Source organism: Anser anser (genome assembly GCF_964211835.1).
Source record: "Anser anser genome assembly, chromosome: 4".
Taxonomy (NCBI): Eukaryota; Metazoa; Chordata; class Aves; order Anseriformes; family Anatidae; genus Anser; species Anser anser.
Window position 1 is genome coordinate 49,087,292 of NC_139724.1, and position 17,039 is coordinate 49,104,330.

The 17,039-nt window shown below is 41.1% G+C and overlaps 1 protein-coding gene across 1 annotated transcript; it reads left to right on the forward strand.

Annotated features, from left to right (window-relative positions):
- The first annotated feature begins 1,829 nt into the window (after positions 1-1,829).
- NPFFR2 (neuropeptide FF receptor 2) lies at positions 1,830-15,627 on the forward strand. Its single transcript, XM_083836131.1, has 4 exons — positions 1,830-4,136; positions 12,659-12,998; positions 13,760-13,859; positions 14,433-15,627. The coding sequence occupies exons 2-4, from the start codon at positions 12,671-12,673 to the stop codon at positions 15,271-15,273; spliced, it is 1,269 nt and encodes a 422-aa protein (XP_083692257.1). The 5' UTR covers positions 1,830-4,136; positions 12,659-12,670; the 3' UTR covers positions 15,274-15,627.
- Positions 15,628-17,039: the final 1,412 nt, after the last annotated feature.

The window sequence follows — 17,039 nt, forward strand, 5'->3', positions numbered from 1 at the left end:
ATCTAGATGCTGGAGCTCAGCATGTAGAACAGGAGCCTGTGTGGTGCTGTGCTGAGGAGTGCTCAGTGCATCAGAGATGGCTCTGGATTGCTGCTGCCCCCTCGGGTGTGATGGCTGGGGTGGTAGAGTTAGGTCTGGTACCTGGGGAGAAAATCGTTAGCCCCAGCTCTGCTAAAGAGCTTTCCAAGGGGAAATGATGCCTAAAAAGAACAGGAGGAGGGTCTATAAAGAAGCACGTGCAAGAAGCACAGCCCTGACGTGCCAAGCAGGCACCCCCTCTGCCCCAGGGTAGGGATGGCTGCAGGTGACAGCCCCCTGGCCCCAGGGCTCAGCAGCCTGGCTTTGGGCTGTTCTCTCCAGTCCCTCCTTCTCTCTCTTCCTCCCTGCATCTGCCAGGCACTGCCAGATCTGTTCCCTCTCTGCCGCGCTGAGGCTGCAGCCTTTCTCCTCACAGCGCTGCACCGGTGGCTGCTGTGGAGCTTTCCCTGCTGTAAGTGGGGGATCCTGGGCGAGGAGGGCGGGGGGCTGGCTGTGACTCGGGCTGGGCTGTTCCCCTCTGCTCGGCTGGGGGCTGAGGTGGAGCTGCCAGCGCTGTTAGCAACAGGTCTTGTGTGTGTGTGCAGGGGAACGCTGATCCCGCTGCCTGAGGTGGGAACAGGGCACGGGCTGCGTGGGGTTGCTGGTGGTGCCTGCCTCAGTTGGTCCCAGGGAGGGTGATGCAGCCATCCTGACCAGTTTGTACTGGTCAGCACTGGGACACTGGGGTACAGAGCTTGACAGTGGATGTCTGACACCAACAGCTCTGTATCTCAAAAGGGAGGTGGGGGACACCCATGCGTCCCCCAGCAGGGATGGCTGGGCAGGGGGAGCATCTGTGTAGCTGCTGCTGGAAATGTATACCTACACGTGCCAGCCACTTAACCCTTGTGCAGAGGTCTGGGGCTTTATGGAGAAAAGCCTGCTCCCAGTAAGAGCACCCCTGGGGAAGAAGGTCAACAGCTAGAGCCATCTGTCTAACTGGACCTGTTATTTTCCCTGACTGACTATCTATGACAGCCAGTTTTAAAGGGCTGAAAATATTTCACAGGGCAATTGTCAGTGCTGCTAGCTAACAATTGCTGTGCCGAGTCTAGTCACTCTCGATGCCAGGAATCAGAGGTACACTTTGCTGCGAATGAAGTTGCTGCATGCCTGCTATAGTATTTTGGAGCAAGTTTTCTGGTGGTTCTACCTGCACTTGTCCATGCTGCACTGCTGTTAGTGCTACCAGTGTAACTGCATTCAGAGTGAACATCAGGTGTGCAAAAGGATATGGAAAACTCAAGTTTTTTTGGGGGGGAGGGAATCATTTTTTAACTCTGCCTTTTTACAGGTACAACTTACTCTTTAGTGAAGCAGAAGCAATTGTTATATTTCAGTTTCAGTTATCACTTCTCAAACAATTATTTTAAGAGGTAGAGAGGACTCTCAGTCCGTGAGCTCAAGCTAATTCCGATGGAGTTCTCAGTACAGTTGCAAAACATAACAGTTTTAGAGCTCAAAGGGGGAGCTCCAATCACCTGCATGATTAACTTGGATTAGGTATATGTGTTGGTGGTTTCTGGTATCTGTTTTCACTGATGTCTCTGAGTTGTGGTAACTTTCTGAAACAATCCTACACACTAATCAATGTCAAACAAGACATCATTGGGAAAGCAGGGGTGACAAAGCAGGACACCTTACCTTGTCACTAAAACTGCTGGGTGCATTCATGTCACTAGTGCTGCATGCCCTTCTCCTCCAAGGTTGCAGCGCACCTGCAAAACAGCACAGGAAAAGAGGCATGGAGAGGTATCTCAGAAATAGCTTATGTTAGGACAGAAAACCTCAAAAGTTAGGGTTTGAACCCCACAGATTACTGAGGGGCAGGGCAAGTTAGCATGTAAGTGTGTAACATCCCTGTTAGAGGCACCTTCTAATGGCATCCAAGTGAGGCTTAAAATTTGAGTGCTGAGTGTTCAGTACACAATGAAAATCAAATCACTGGGGCAATTCACTGTGTGGAGTTCGAAGGAATAAATGGATTCAAAGGATTAGAGCAAGTCACAGAATGAATCAGGTGTTTAATCTATCAGTGACTATTTACAGTAACTGTAAGACGCACATGTTGGTTGCTAACTGAAAGCCAACTGTTAGCAGTGAGAAGGTGTAGGATGACTTCAATTCTTGCCTGTTCTGCAGATTTGTAAATGAACTATGTGTTTGTTGCAGGTAGACTAATTAGACCACCTACATGAGTATTGTATTTAGATACATCTTTCAGCTACAGGGAAGAAAGGAATAAATTCCCGATATGGGGCTCTGTGTGCTTTCATATCTACTTTATATCATGCAACAGCACATCTATGCAAAAGGAGATTTAAATCAATTATGGCTCTTGCTTGTTTTTCAAAGTAAGTACAGATAATATGGGGCAGGACACCAAGATGATATGCTATTTGCATTAGTATTGCTTTGGTTCAGACTGCTGACTGGCAGCTCACATGTTCTTGGGTGGGAATAAAGCAGGTGGAGAAGTACAAGATGCTTCATTCCACTTCTTAAATTCCAGTTAGAAACCAATTTTCTGGGAAAGTACATACATTAAAAAAATATCTTTTGCATCTTTTCAAGCTGTGTCTTACAACAAGCCATTTATGACCTGATGTAATAAATATGGCTAACTTCTATTGTCCAAGACTTTTGTTTTATAATAAACACTATCCTGTTTAGTTTTAAAAGCTTGTATCTTTGGATTCAACACAGCACTTTCGGAAGCTGCCCCAAGCACTATTTTTGAGTTTATACTTCTTAATTTGTTTGCACAGAGTAAGTGTTTTTGACTTAACACTGCTTTTTACACTGTTTGCCACAGGAAGAGGAACTTGTCAGCTGTCAATCAGATCCTGAGTTTTTTTTTTACTACAATGTATCAGCACAAAAACTCATCAGGAAAAGGTAGTATTGGACATGGACAGCTGAAAAACTTGTAGAGCAAATCGCTTTTCATTTCTTAGGCTACTGAACTGAGTAGTTAACTTCTTTACTACTCAAAGGCTTCACTTTGAGTACCATGTCATTGCATGGACCAGTGAAACCTGGCTGCAAGAGAAATCTGCCTCCAATACATCTAGGAAGCACACTGTCACCTGCTGTAAACTGTATGCTCAGAAATAGGGAAGATTGCTCTGTGCTGGTATGTCAAGCCCCACATCATCAAGCACAATGTTTTGGACACGGTTCATAATTTCATAATCAAATGTGAGGCAAAACTGGGACCTCTGTCTTTCAACTGCAACACTGTCACTCTGGTATGAGCTGGGAAATGAAGAATTTGATAGGCTGAAGGGGCAAGGAATAGGCCTTAACCAGCACATAAAATGAGATGATTCATCCTTGTGCTTACCATTCAGCCCATATTGAAGGTCTGGGGTTGTTACAAGTCAGCTGCTGTGCCTGACAGTTGGCTATTTAGGAGGCACATCTGACAGTAGCAACATAGTATTGCAAAAAGCCTAGAGGTGAGTATTTATCTGTTTGTACAGCTTAATCCAAAACACTCACCGTTAAGTGCTCAGGGGAGTCTCTTTCCAGTGAAATAGCTCAGACTGGTTCATGTTACTTTTACTGGGTTCCCTAGCCAATTTCCTATCATGGATGGGAAGCTGCTTCCTGAAGATTAGACCTCAGGAGGACTTAAAATAGTTTTATTCTATCAAAAGCTTCTCTACCAGTGTGTTTGAGGTACTTATTTCCCTCTTCTGAGTTCAAGTAATGTCTTAACAAAAATGTGGCAAATGGAGCAAGGTGTGAGGGGAATATTCAGATGGCACCAAGCATATTATGTTTGACGTCTGTCTTGCAGGAGCAGTGGACATTTTTGATCAGTTCTCCTTAACTAAGGAGAAGAGATCAATCCAAAAGGCTTGCTACCTGCTATCACAACACTGTTAACACAACTGCACTTGGTTGCTGTTCGTGCACTGGTGATCAGGGAGAATGTTGCTCTGGCTATATTAGTCTTTTTCTGCAGCACCTTCTGTGAAGAGCCCCAAAGACCCACTGAATTTAATGAGAATCTCATTACTTCTCTACGAAATGCACATCTCTGAGCAAAGGTAAGGAGTAGTGAGTACACTTCTGCAGTCATGATTTGAATTGCCTTCATTCCTTTCGTAGAGTAAGTCTAACACGCCTGTTGGTAGTGCTAGATGACAGCTGGGGGTGGTGGGAACCCCTCCGAAGGGGTCATCTCTTGGGTGAGAGAGGTGTTTGTACTAAGCACCAGGTAAACTGCAGAAACTTACAAAGGTCTATTTTTCAAATCCTTGTTTTCTGTATAACACTGCATCAAGAAAATGAGAATGCTATCGTGACATAACAGAAGCCACATCAAGTGTGTGCTTTAACTTAGCCTCAATACAAATTGATAGCTTTCAATTAGTTATTGTGCATCTCTTAGGCATATTCTCTCCCATATGTGCTAGGCTTCTGACTCCCTAGCTATCAATGTAGGGCTTGGGCAGAAGTCTTGTTTATCCTAAGCAAGCTATGTCCTGTACTGAATGGGTTATATGACTTCCCTGCAGTTTACTTAATGCGTGCTTACCTGATAAATTTTTTTCCTCCTGTGCTGCTGACAGTAGTGGTAGTGTCATCCTTTTTTCGCATCCTGCTGATGGTGGAGAGGACTAAGGGTAAAAAGACTCCTTAGACTGCTTAGTTGCAAAGAGGCTGCAAATAAATTGAAGACTGAGACTGGGGATATGAGTGGTCTTACGGGAACAGTTGAGAAAATGGCAAAAGCCATTTCCAAGTATAAGAGAGCTAATATATCTCAGGACTTGCTAGGCTTCTTAATAAAGTGGCTGGATAAATGTGCCTGCATGGGGGAAATCTTTCTTTAATCTTGTTTTGGGGAACAGTTGGCTGAGGTTTTAGTTCAGATGTAAGAGAGATGCCTGTGAGACATCAAGAGGAAACACTACAAACTCAGAACCTTAAAGGCTGACTAAGCATTAAGCTACAGAAATATTATAATGAGAAGCAATAGTTAAACTTAGCTCAACTAAACTCTACTTGTCCATCAATTCATGTATGGTAATGTACAGCCATCAAATATAACATGGACACAGAAAACACTTCCTCTGTGTGCCTTTGCTATCAAAGCATTAAGTAATCACACTTTACTGTGTAACCAAGAACCCTATCAGCTAACACAAAAGCCCTGTCACTGTACCTGTGTTTATCCTATTAGTCCCTGTTGTCTCCTGTGTGGCATGGCATGCAGCTTCATGATGGATAAAAAAGCCAAACAAGTTAACTGACCAGCTTTTATCCCAGGTTTGACCTGTACTCTAACTGGGAACTTCACATCTGGAATCTTTCTGGGCAAAGTGGTGGAAGTCACAAGTACGTTTAAAGAGAATGCACGTGGGTGCCTTAAGGTCACCTAATAGCAAAAGGCAGAAAATGGTTAGTTAGAGCGAGGCTTTCTTATGGTAAATTTTCAGCATTCATATTCTTCATTCAGTGTGGCAATAAAAACGTTATTTGATTTAAGCTGTGCAATATTTGAATGCTAGAAACATGAAGCAAAGTGAAAATTTGATGTCCTCAAGACACACAAACTTGCTGTGAATGCCTCACCTGCTATACCATCCTTTGATTTACATTTGAATTTGGCTTTTTGGCAAAGGGTTTTTATAATCCTTGCCTAAGTGGATGAGTAATTGACAGTTAAGTTGTTTTGTCTATTACAGCACTCCTACTGATAGCATTGCTCTTTGTAATTAGGGCAGGAAAAGTAAGATGAAAAACAACAATAAGGAAAAAACAACCAACCCAATAAATCTTTGACAAAATGTTTCCTTTGGTCCCAAATCAGATTTCCCAGATGACTGTTAGGAGAAGACAGACAGTTCAAGCCCATTCATTAGAGCTCTGCATGGAATCTCAAGCTTGGTATGTCTCCCAGGAATTGTCCACTTATGCAACGAGAAACAAATTTCTCATTTATACTTTTGATTCCTGGAAGTATATGGCAGTAAGAATCAATTAATTTTCTGTTGCAACTTGATGGTTTTAGTCTTTTCTATCATAGCTTTTTTCTTAGCTGAAAGCCTGCCCTTTCCTTGTGACATACTCAGTATTTAATTTGAGATAAGAAAATCATAGGTATTTTGTACAAATGACCATGAAATTAAGATGTATGAAAAGGTAAAGGAAATGTTAACTTCCAAAGTACTCTATTTGGAATTGCTACGTACAAACTCTAAGGGTATTTATGAATTAAGACTAAGGGTATTTATGAATTAGTACAGACTAAGCATTTCTGCTTGTAGTAGAAAATGACATTAAGTGCAATATCAAGTTAAAACATCCTTTGTAACAAGTTCCAAGAAGTTAATTGTACTCTGTAATGAAATCTTTTCTTGACAAAGACACTTTTGCTTGTGGCATTTAACTTGGCAAATCCAGATGCTCTGTTTTATTGGGAACAGTTTCTGCACTTCTGCCTGTTGCATGCTTCATGAACCTCAGGCTGGAACTTGGTCTCTGGCTGTTGAGGACTTCTTCCTTTTGAAAGAGAAGGGAGAGATGAGTCCTGCTTACAATGTATTGCAGATACATGCCCTTCACATCCAACCTTTTTGAAATGTAAGATGCTACGATGTAGTTCTGAAACCATTAATAAAATGGAAGAATGTGTTGCCATCCCTTTGTAAATGTTTCTTTTTCTTTAGATGAAATGGCCCTATAACTTCCACTGTTTCCCTCTGTTGTACTCTTGAGCCCCTCGATCTTTCCTGTAGCTTTCTTTTAGACTTCCTCCACTTGGTCCAAGTCTGCATTGAATTAAACTGACCAAATCTACATGCAACAGATTAAGTGAGCCCTGGGTAATCAACAACACTGGAGGTATTTCATGTGTTTAGTCAGCTATTGTCACACGTATGCGCTATAGAGTACTTGTTTTGCAGTGTTATGCTGCTACTGCCTGACTTTCAGCTAGTAACTTCCTACAAACCATAGATCCTTGTACCTATATTGACACACAACTAGTTGTTCACATTTTTTTCCTTCTTCACTGAGTATTGCTCTGTAAGTTGCCCTTGTTGAACAGCTTTTTGAATTTAGGCTCTTTTCCATATGAAATGGTAATGTGCAGCCAAAGTGCCTGGTTGGCGATTAGACCTTGTTCCTTGCTGTTGCTTCGATAGGTGTCTTTCCCCTTACTCCAAACATCTTTTTTCATAAAGGCAAAGATCTTACAACCATTTGCCATTCTCACATTCTTTTACAAGCCCCAACTTAATTGTTACAAATAACTACTAATAATGTCCACAATTGACGTTCTCATGATTTTGTAGGCAAGAACAGTTTGGACTTCTGTCAGTAACACTTTTGATCCACTAAGGTATAGGATAACCTGTGCATTAGTCTTTTCTTTGTTTTCAATATACTTATAGAATGAGGTGCTGCTTTTTTTTTTTTGCCATCCCACAATGTCTGCATTTTGAAAGGATTTTCTCATTTTTCAGCAGAACAGAGACGCTCTCATTTTCCAGGAAAAAGATCTCCAGGAAATTTCTGCAGTTAACCCATCACTGAGTGTAGAGCTCTGGACAAAGACACAACACTTCTTTTAGAACTTACCACAGTACATTTTCTTTTTCCATTATGTCTGTCTTTAAGTTCTTCAAAGTTTCCTTATCATTGTTTCCTCTTCTGAGCCCCCAGAGGATTCTGTGATGAGATTTCACACGCACAAATTAGGATAACAGAAACAAATAGTTGTACACAGAGGTGAAACAGTATTGGCCGGCTCCCATGGTTTCCAGAATTCTTCTGTGTGGCCAACATAAAAGTAATTACGTTGACTTCATAATTACCTTGAATTGTTATTGTTATATGGGAAAATTAATTTTCCATATTTGATGGCATAAGACTGTCCTGGTTGCACTGATTTAATCCTGCATATTTGTCTACAGACGTTGTTATTGACATTTCACTAGTGTATCAGTCTAGCATGTTTTAAAAACAATGTGTGGGCAGTTTTTCAATAGTTCAGGCTCTTGCTTTATTTTTTTTGCAGATTTTCCTCTGGCATATTAAATAAAGTACTGAGGCCATGCCCTTATCAAATTACCATGTGGAAGCAAATTGCTTTTATTTATCATCTTATGATATTTATGCATTGCATTATTTTTTCCCTTTTCTTAGATGACTTGCGCTGCCATCTTCTGTACGTCGCTCAACTATTTATCACTGTCTGTTTAGCTTGTTAAAACACAATGCACTACCTTCATTTCTTCTTCCAGCCAATCCTATCCCCCTCAGCTTCAATATAATAAAAATTTGTGTATTGTGCCATCTCCTGTAAGATACAGTATTTGTACAGCAAGTTCACTGTATTTGGTACAGCTTCAGTGGTACAAAGTTTAATTTGTGCAACTGTGATCAGTCTGTGTAAGACAAATAGGCACAGCTCCAATTGTGCCTTGAGGTTGTTTGCAATTTCATCAGTTACAAACAAAAACTATTCCAGAGTTCCTTACTGAAAAGATTGAAAGTGGTTGCTTTATAAACACATTGTCAGAAAGCGACCAAATCCAAGAAAAGCATCCAAAGAATAATATGTAAAGTATTCTAAAATTATGTTTTTAATATGAAAAGGGATAATTTCAGTTGTATTAATGAACGGAATTCAACTGAATTCATTGAAATACTGCCACTGCATAAGAATGACCCACAAGGTTTTGTATTCCTGGGACCAAAGTTTCATATCAGTACTGTGTAGCAACTTGTAAAATGCCCAGCAAAGACCTGTATAGCCTGTGAACTGTTGTGTATATATGGTTCTAAGCAGCAAAAAAATCTGAACCATAGATATTCCTCCTGTTATTACACAGAAGAACATGTTCTTCTACCACAGAATGATAAAGAACCTCTCCCTCAAATCATCAGCAACCCCCAAAAAGCCATACTGCTGGAAGCAAGGAAGGAAAGCCACCCCTACCTCATTGGTAGTGCTGCTTCATGACAGCACAGGTCCTGTCTGTCATGAGGACTGGGAACGCAATGTGAAGCAAACGCAAGCTTCCCCAAACTGGAATATCTTCCTTAAAGCACTACCTCTGGAAGGCAAGGGAATATGGAAGAAAATTAGCTTCCATTTACAGTAAAAATAAATACATTTGTAGCTCTTCTTATTGCAGAGAAATGCTGGAGAGCATGAACTTGGGTGAAACCTCAGAGAAACCAACAAAAAAAGAAGCCAAACACACATCTATTTTTGTTAGATGGCAAGAGGCCTGACTTTTTCCAAACTTCTGGTTGGGTTTGGATTGCTACTCTTTGCCAAACCCAAAAGCTGGGTGTGACACCTACCAAGAGCACTAGTCTCATGCTTGCTCCGTGTAGAGCAGAACTCCCATTTTCTCACACCATTGTATTTACTGTGTGAAATGCAGCAATTAGTCTAGGGGACCTTCATCTGTTGTTTTGTTTGCTCCAAACATATATCAAGTGTCAGATTACTGGCACCGTCTGCTCCATTCCTATTACACCTCCACTGTTAAACCAAACTCTTGCTTACTCTCAGCACTAGCCATCGGATAACAGTGGCTGAACCCAAGAACCCTCGCATTTCTAACTTGATTAATACTGTTGATGGCAGCCTTATAAATGACTTAGAGCTACAGGCCAAATGCTGACATTTTAGACTGCTGGTACGTGTTTGGGCCTCACCCAGAATAGCCATGCCAAGCAGAAAGGTCACCCTACTGCCTTTCCTGGTGAAGGAAGCGCATATGATAAGCGCTGCCTCTCATCTAGACTGTCATCTCCCTGGGCACGGAGAGCTTGGCCTCCTGCACTTTACTACCCTAAGAAGCTGTCTGGGGTAGAGGAGCAAAGTGAGCAACAATAAATCTATTTCTTGTCAGGAGCCAAAAGGGAGCACAGGAGATGCTGAGCTTTAAATGGGATTTTAGTGACATAGCACCTCCTGAGATTTATAAAGCACAGCTCCAAATCTGTGATTAAGTGAACGGTGTAAGCTATTGTCTAATTTTTTGAATTCTGCTCTCACTGTTCATCTTGGGCATGTTTGTATGCAACTTCATTAGTAACTGCTTTCTTAAGTGAATAATAAAATTGGCATTAAAAAACCTTCTGCAGTAGCTGACTGATCTCTGTCTAGTTAAAACATCGGATACATTAAATATTTGAATAAAAATATTTTCAGTTGTTTTGAAACTATTTTGAATTTAAAAAAAAAATCAAAAATACAGTCTTTCTGCATAAGAGCAACCAAAAAGAACATACAACTAGTACGGCTAGTTTGTATATACTGATTTGTTAATATATATAAAGAATATATAAAAATACAGACCCACTGCAAACATTGTATTGTTACTGACGTCTAAAAAGACAGAAGATACGATAAAACTATGTTTTTTTCACTACTCTGCTTGTTCCAAACAAGACTTGTTCTGCATTTGTTACTGGAAGTAAAGCACTTATAGAGGTTTTGATGTTGCTGAATTTCACTGACAAGCAAAATATATATTTAAAAAAAAAAACAAACAACAACAAAAAAAACACACAAAAAAATGAATTACTTTCCTGACAAACAGATGTGAATAAATATACCAGGGAAAAACAGGCAGAGACAGAATCTTAATTAGAAAGTCTTCAAGTAAAACCCAGCAAGAAGAATGAAGAAAAATACCCTATCCTTTTGGCAACATTACCTAACACTCATTTTCTTTTTCTGGGGAGAGGTCTGCTCTACTAGAAATGACAGCAGAATATCACCTTCTTTCGTTACTCCATAAATATGGGAAAACCACCTTCAGCATTTGGAATCTGGGGAGGCAGCTGAAACCATAGTTGCACAAAAAAGACCCCGCTCTGAATTTTCCTTCATAAGGAAAGAGATAAAGTCAGCACTTTGTTTCCCTTATGTACAGCCTCATCAGGATTTGGATCCTTGTGCCTCAATTTAAATGCAATTTATAGTGAAGAATTTGGGAAGTGTTCTGAAGTCACCTGCACCCACACATTAATTTGGTGCCTTTTGCCAGGAGTTAGTTTTGCTGTTCTTTTATGTCAGGGACAGTTCCTTCCTTCTGCCCCTTTAGGTATCTATATAAATACGCCTGTTTAAGAAATATAACCCCAGAGCCCATTTTAATTAAGTGCCATCCAAAAGCCATCAGCAGATGGAAATGTGATCATTTTCCCTGCTCCCTTTACCTAAGTTTCAAAGTCTCCAACTGGCAGATAAAATGAACATGGAAAAATATATTTGAATGCTTCTCGCAAGTTATGTTACCTGGTGTCAACTGTAAATATCAAGAAGCCGGTGCTGACTTGTTACAGGAGGCTGATACAATTTCTATATATATAATAAACATGTTAAAAGTTTGCCATGGTTAAGATTTGATTTAGAATTTTGGTGCAGTGTCATGTAGAGTTACAGGTTTTACAAGGCAAGAAAATAGTTCGTAGCCTACAAAGTTAAGTTCAGTGAGTTATGTTTGGAAGTTAGTAAGTTCAAGGCACACAAATTCTGTACCTGATAAAGTGATTCTTGCGCCAATACCAAGTGGTCTAATAAAGAGTCTTGTACCCCTTATCTTTGAACCATCCCACCAGTAAAAACATTGCTACTACAACACAAAAGGTATAGATACTTGAGGCTTGAAACAGAGAAGGTATCAATGTCAAGCGAGTTCAGACCTGAAAATAAGTGTCTCCAAGAAAAAGCCTGTAGATTTTGCCAACTGGAATGTAATACTCTAATTTAATAAAATATTTTCTTTACAGAACGAATACCTAATGTGGGAAAAGTATTACCCAGGCTTTTTAACAATTAAACCACAACATGAAGAGATTATGAATTCCCTCAAATCACACAAATTCAGCAGCAGAGATAGAAAACAAATCTTATGCTTCTGTACATTTTAAACCCAGAAGTATTCTATGTTTCCTGACTTTTCTCCTGATCTACACAGATTGTAAGCAGGAAAGGAAAATCAATTGTGGCCTAATATCAGTTGTACATATAAATATCTCCTTTTCAGTTAAATGGGTCTGGATTTGGATACATTCACGCAGAACGTTGGTGCCTTCTGAAAGCTTTATTTTAATTACTGTTTTTAATGGCTCAGCAGCCTCACTGTTACCTAAGCGTTAGATTATTCAAGCTGTTGAATAAATGGATTTCTCAAGAATTCTGATTTTTTTCCCTCAAAATAAACTGTTTAGGTTGTTTCTTTGTTTACTTGACACATCACCATAGGCTTGTTTACATCCTGTCTGGCTTTACTCTTCTTTGTGAAGGGAAGGACTTCATTTATGGAGATTGCAGAAAGAAAAAAAAGACTTTAATAGTCTTACTGATCACTTTTATATGACTGCATTGTAAAATCAAACTAATAATATTTGTTGCTTTTCCTGTCTGGGGAGGATTGGGGTGCAGAACATGGACCATTAAAGTAAGGTGCACAGAGACGAGTATACATACAGCTTTGCATGAATTTCAGCACACTGCATTTCCAAAGTAGTCACATTTCTTCAAATCCATTTCAAACATACTATAACGACCTTTTCAAAAATATGTTTCAAGGAACATTACAACATGAGTAAGAAAATGGACCTAAATTCTTCATTCGACTGGCCTCACTTGCTGAGTTATAATGGAACATACAAGTACCTCTACTTTGAAGGCAATGTCTCCTACGTGGACTTCTACCTTCATCAACCTTCAGTGGCAGCTGTCTTCATCGTCTCATACCTCTTAATCTTTCTGCTTTGTATGGTTGGCAACGGAGTGGTTTGCTATATTGTTCTGAGGAGCAAACACATGCGTACAGTCACAAATCTTTTCATCTTAAACCTGGCTGTCAGCGATTTACTGGTGGGAATCTTCTGCATGCCCACCACCCTCCTGGACAACATCATTGCAGGTATGCCAGCTCACACCACATAGCAAAAAGGGCTTGAGGGGGATTTGCCTTAATTTCTGAGTCCTCCCTGAAGAACCCAAGCGTTAATTGCATGTGACAGTAACCAACATAAATTGCTCTTTTACTCTGTCCCTGGCATTCAGAATCCAAACCCCAGTGAGAAAGCTATGGACAAATGTGAAGCCCTCATTTTGCAGGTTGGGCTCAAGGGGTTCACTATGCAACGTGTTTATTGACAGAGCACGAAGCTCACCTTAAACTGAGACATCACTAGCCCCACTTGCACACTACCATTTCTGAGGGAGCTCCACAGGCATTTCAAGTTAGGGGATGGAACAGGTGAGGAAGACAAGCCTCTAACCCACCTTCTGACTGGGGCTGTCCTTGCTGATTTCCACAACCAGCACCTTTAGCAATGAGTTATCCCACTACTAGGTTATATGTTAGGAAGTCTCAGTGGATGCTATGAGCCACATGAAGAGAGCAATCAACTGTAGTGGTCAATCCCCTTTCTTATCTTGACATCCTGTTTTAATGGGATGTTAAAACACAACGTTGTTTTGCTGCTTTTTGGAACATCAGAAACTTACCTAGACATCTGGCAAAGCATTTGTTTACATAACTTTTAACTTCCTAACTCCTACTATGTCCTGCCAAAGCAAAATAAATGTACTAGTTCTGGGGCAAAAATTTCCTCTTATGCGTATAAGAATAGTGCTGCAATGAAATGGAGGCAATTTCAATAGCCTGTTTCCTTCCAGGATGGCCATTTGGGAGCATGGTTTGCAAGATGAGTGGGATGGTCCAAGGAATCTCTGTCTCTGCCTCTGTCTTCACTCTGGTTGCGATTGCTATGGATAGGTAAGATGATGCAGAAATGGCAAACTGTCACTTCCATCTTCCTCAGGCCACACGATCATACTGAGATGGATTCATTAATTCATGCAACCCTGCAATAGATTAAATTGGTTTAGCTCCTAAATCTAGCAAAACAAACAAAAAAAAGTGTGCCAAGGTCTAAAGAGCAGTCGCAGCAATTTGTTCCTCAACTGGTATCTCTTAAAAATGGTACACCTGGGCTATACCTGGCTGCCTAGAGTTGGTTAGCTCCCCAGCTATTAAGCTAATAGAAAAGACAACAGAAGCACTGGTACCTGCTGCCATGGTTAACTGAAGCAGCAGCAGCAGGCTGATAAGGAGACAGATCATAGCAAAGAAATTTTAACAATAAATGTGACTTTTTTTAAGATTGTTTTTCTCAAAAAAACTCTTAAATGGAACAATTAAATGCAACTCCACTGCTTTATGCAGCATGATTCCATCCATACCTCTAAAAAAAATATGCAATTTTAAAACCACGTACGTGTTTGCCTGTTTAATTAAGCCTTCTCTAAACATTTTATCCACATATGCCCCTGGGTGTCTTTGCTGCAGGTTTCGATGCATTGTTTATCCATTTAAACAGAAGCTGACCGTCTCAACTGCAATCATTATTATAACAGTCATCTGGATTCTGGCCATCACAATCATGTGTCCTTCGGCAGTCATGTTGCAGGTACAAGAAGAGAAGCATTTCAGGGTGATCCTTGGCTATGGCAATGAAACCCGCCCTGTATATTGGTGCCGGGAGAACTGGCCTAATGCAGGAATGAGAAAGATCTATACAACGGTTCTGTTTGCCAACATCTATCTTGCTCCCCTGTTGCTCATTGTTATCATGTATGCTAGGATAGGCATTGCTCTCTTTAACACAGCAATGCCCACAGTGGGAAAGCACAGCCAGGAGCAGCCACACAGCGTGTCTAAGAAGAAACAAAAAGTCATCAAAATGCTCATTATCGTAGCTTTGCTTTTCACCCTGTCTTGGCTTCCCCTGTGGACTCTGATGATGCTCTCAGACTACGCCAACCTGTCAGATGTCCAGTTGCAGATCATCAACATTTATATCTATCCTTTTGCTCACTGGCTGGCCTTTTTCAACAGCAGCGTCAACCCCATCATCTATGGTTTCTTTAATGAAAACTTTCGCAGAGGCTTTCAGGCAGCCTTTAAACTTCAGCTCTGCTCTAGGAAGATCATTCACAGGGACACCTATTCCCAGCGAGGCCAAAGCAATGCCATTTTGCCAGCTGCCGCCTACCAGACACCCCAGGATCAAGCTTGTCAACATGCCAAGGTGGAGGGGAAGCCAGTTCGGAAAGGAAATTGGATGAATAACCAGCAAGATTTGATGATGGAGGATCTCGAAGAGCCCTGCAATGATGAGATTAAGTGAAACATGCTATGAACTCTCTAAAAGATTCATGCCTAGCAGAATTTCTTTACTGGGATGTGAAATTCATGTTCCGTAAGGGATTTGTAACAAAATAAAAAATGTCAAGGTGTTTCTGTTTAGAAAAAGATATGCAACTTGCATACTACCTGAACTTTAATACAAGAAAGAAGCAAAATTCAGCCTTCTTTGTCACCAGCTTAAGCCAGGGACAACCCCCCTGCAGTCAGTGATGGCTCACCGCTCTTGAACTGAGCTGCAGCAAAGACCTGATTAAAATGGGATTACCTTCCCTTTACTGCAAAGTAAGAGAAAAAGAGAACTATGTTTATGTACCCTGACACAATTATACCTGATACTCACCAATGGAGAGGAGAACATTCCTTCATTTGCTTCTATGAATTTCTCAGAGTGGCTGAAACTGAGTTGTTTGAACAATATTTATGGTAACATTTCAGCTTGTAAGGCTAGTTGTTACTAATGCCTACAACTTTCTTCTGATCTCAGGCAACAAAAATATCACTGCTGGTGTAGCATCCAGCTAGACCATGGAGCTGGGTAGCCGAGGGGATCATGAGACTTGGCAGGGCCCTGAGCACACGCCCCTTCCTTGGGTTTTGAGTGCCGGGGCTCAGGACAGCTCTGTGCCATGCAGCCAAAGGCATCCCCCTTCCCAATGGTGACCCTGAAGAAAGGCTCTCAGACAGCTGTGGGGACACCACAGCCAGCACCGGGAGCTGCTCTGACACTGCCAGTGTTCATCCTTCACTGAAACTACGGCACTCACTGCATCTCAGCACTGCCTGGGCCTGGCATGGGCCTGAGCGGTCCAGGCACTAACCCCGACCTGCAGACTGACTTCCCGGCCTGATCTCAGACCTGCCTCATCACCATAAACTTCTCTGATGATCTGGACTCTCGGCCAAACCTGGCTTCACATCCAGCTCCCTGACTGGGGGCAGTGGGAAAGGCCCTGGCTGGTGAGAAGCCTGCCCTGCCAGCCCCACAACACCCCTCAGCCTCTGTGGGGAGCACCTGGTCCTCGTGGCACCCAGACCAAACTATTCCCTTAGAATATATTAATTTACTGTTGCATTAAAAATATGTTTATCTATAGACCAAAACACCTCCTAATGAAATTTATAAAAACATCCTCCACTAAAAGCCAAACTAATCCAATAAATCCATTTCTTGATTTACTGTACTCTATTTCTGTTTAGCAATGGACTCTTGGTACTATGCTTTTAGGTGCTTCAGTGAAGCATAAGCCTGTTCCTAGAACTTGTCAATTTGTTATTCCATTACACTCAGTAACTCAAATATTGGAGATACAATCTGAAAATCTGAACTTAGCTCACCTGTTCCTAGGTCTTCATGTGGTTGTACTCATATTACTTCCACCTGGACTTTCTGAACACCAACCCAGTTCCTACCAAATGGCAAAAGCATCTTCAGTCACATTCTCTTTACTCACTTTTCTGGTTTCTTCCTTCTTGTCAATTCTGTGATATTAATTGTTGTTGCAGCTTGAGAAATAAATAGGAGTGAAAATTTGAGAAATAAATGATGAAAAATGGCATTTGTGTTACGTTTTTTATGGTTATCTCAATTTGGTTTTGTTTATGATTTGAGGTGGGGAGGAGTATAAATCACCTAAAATACTGCAACTTAATAGTAGCAGGAGAGAAAACGCCGTTAGGGCCTATTCAGTCTGACAGAGCTCAGCACATACAAAAGCAGCCCAAAAGCATCTCAGTGAGGCTCCTGCA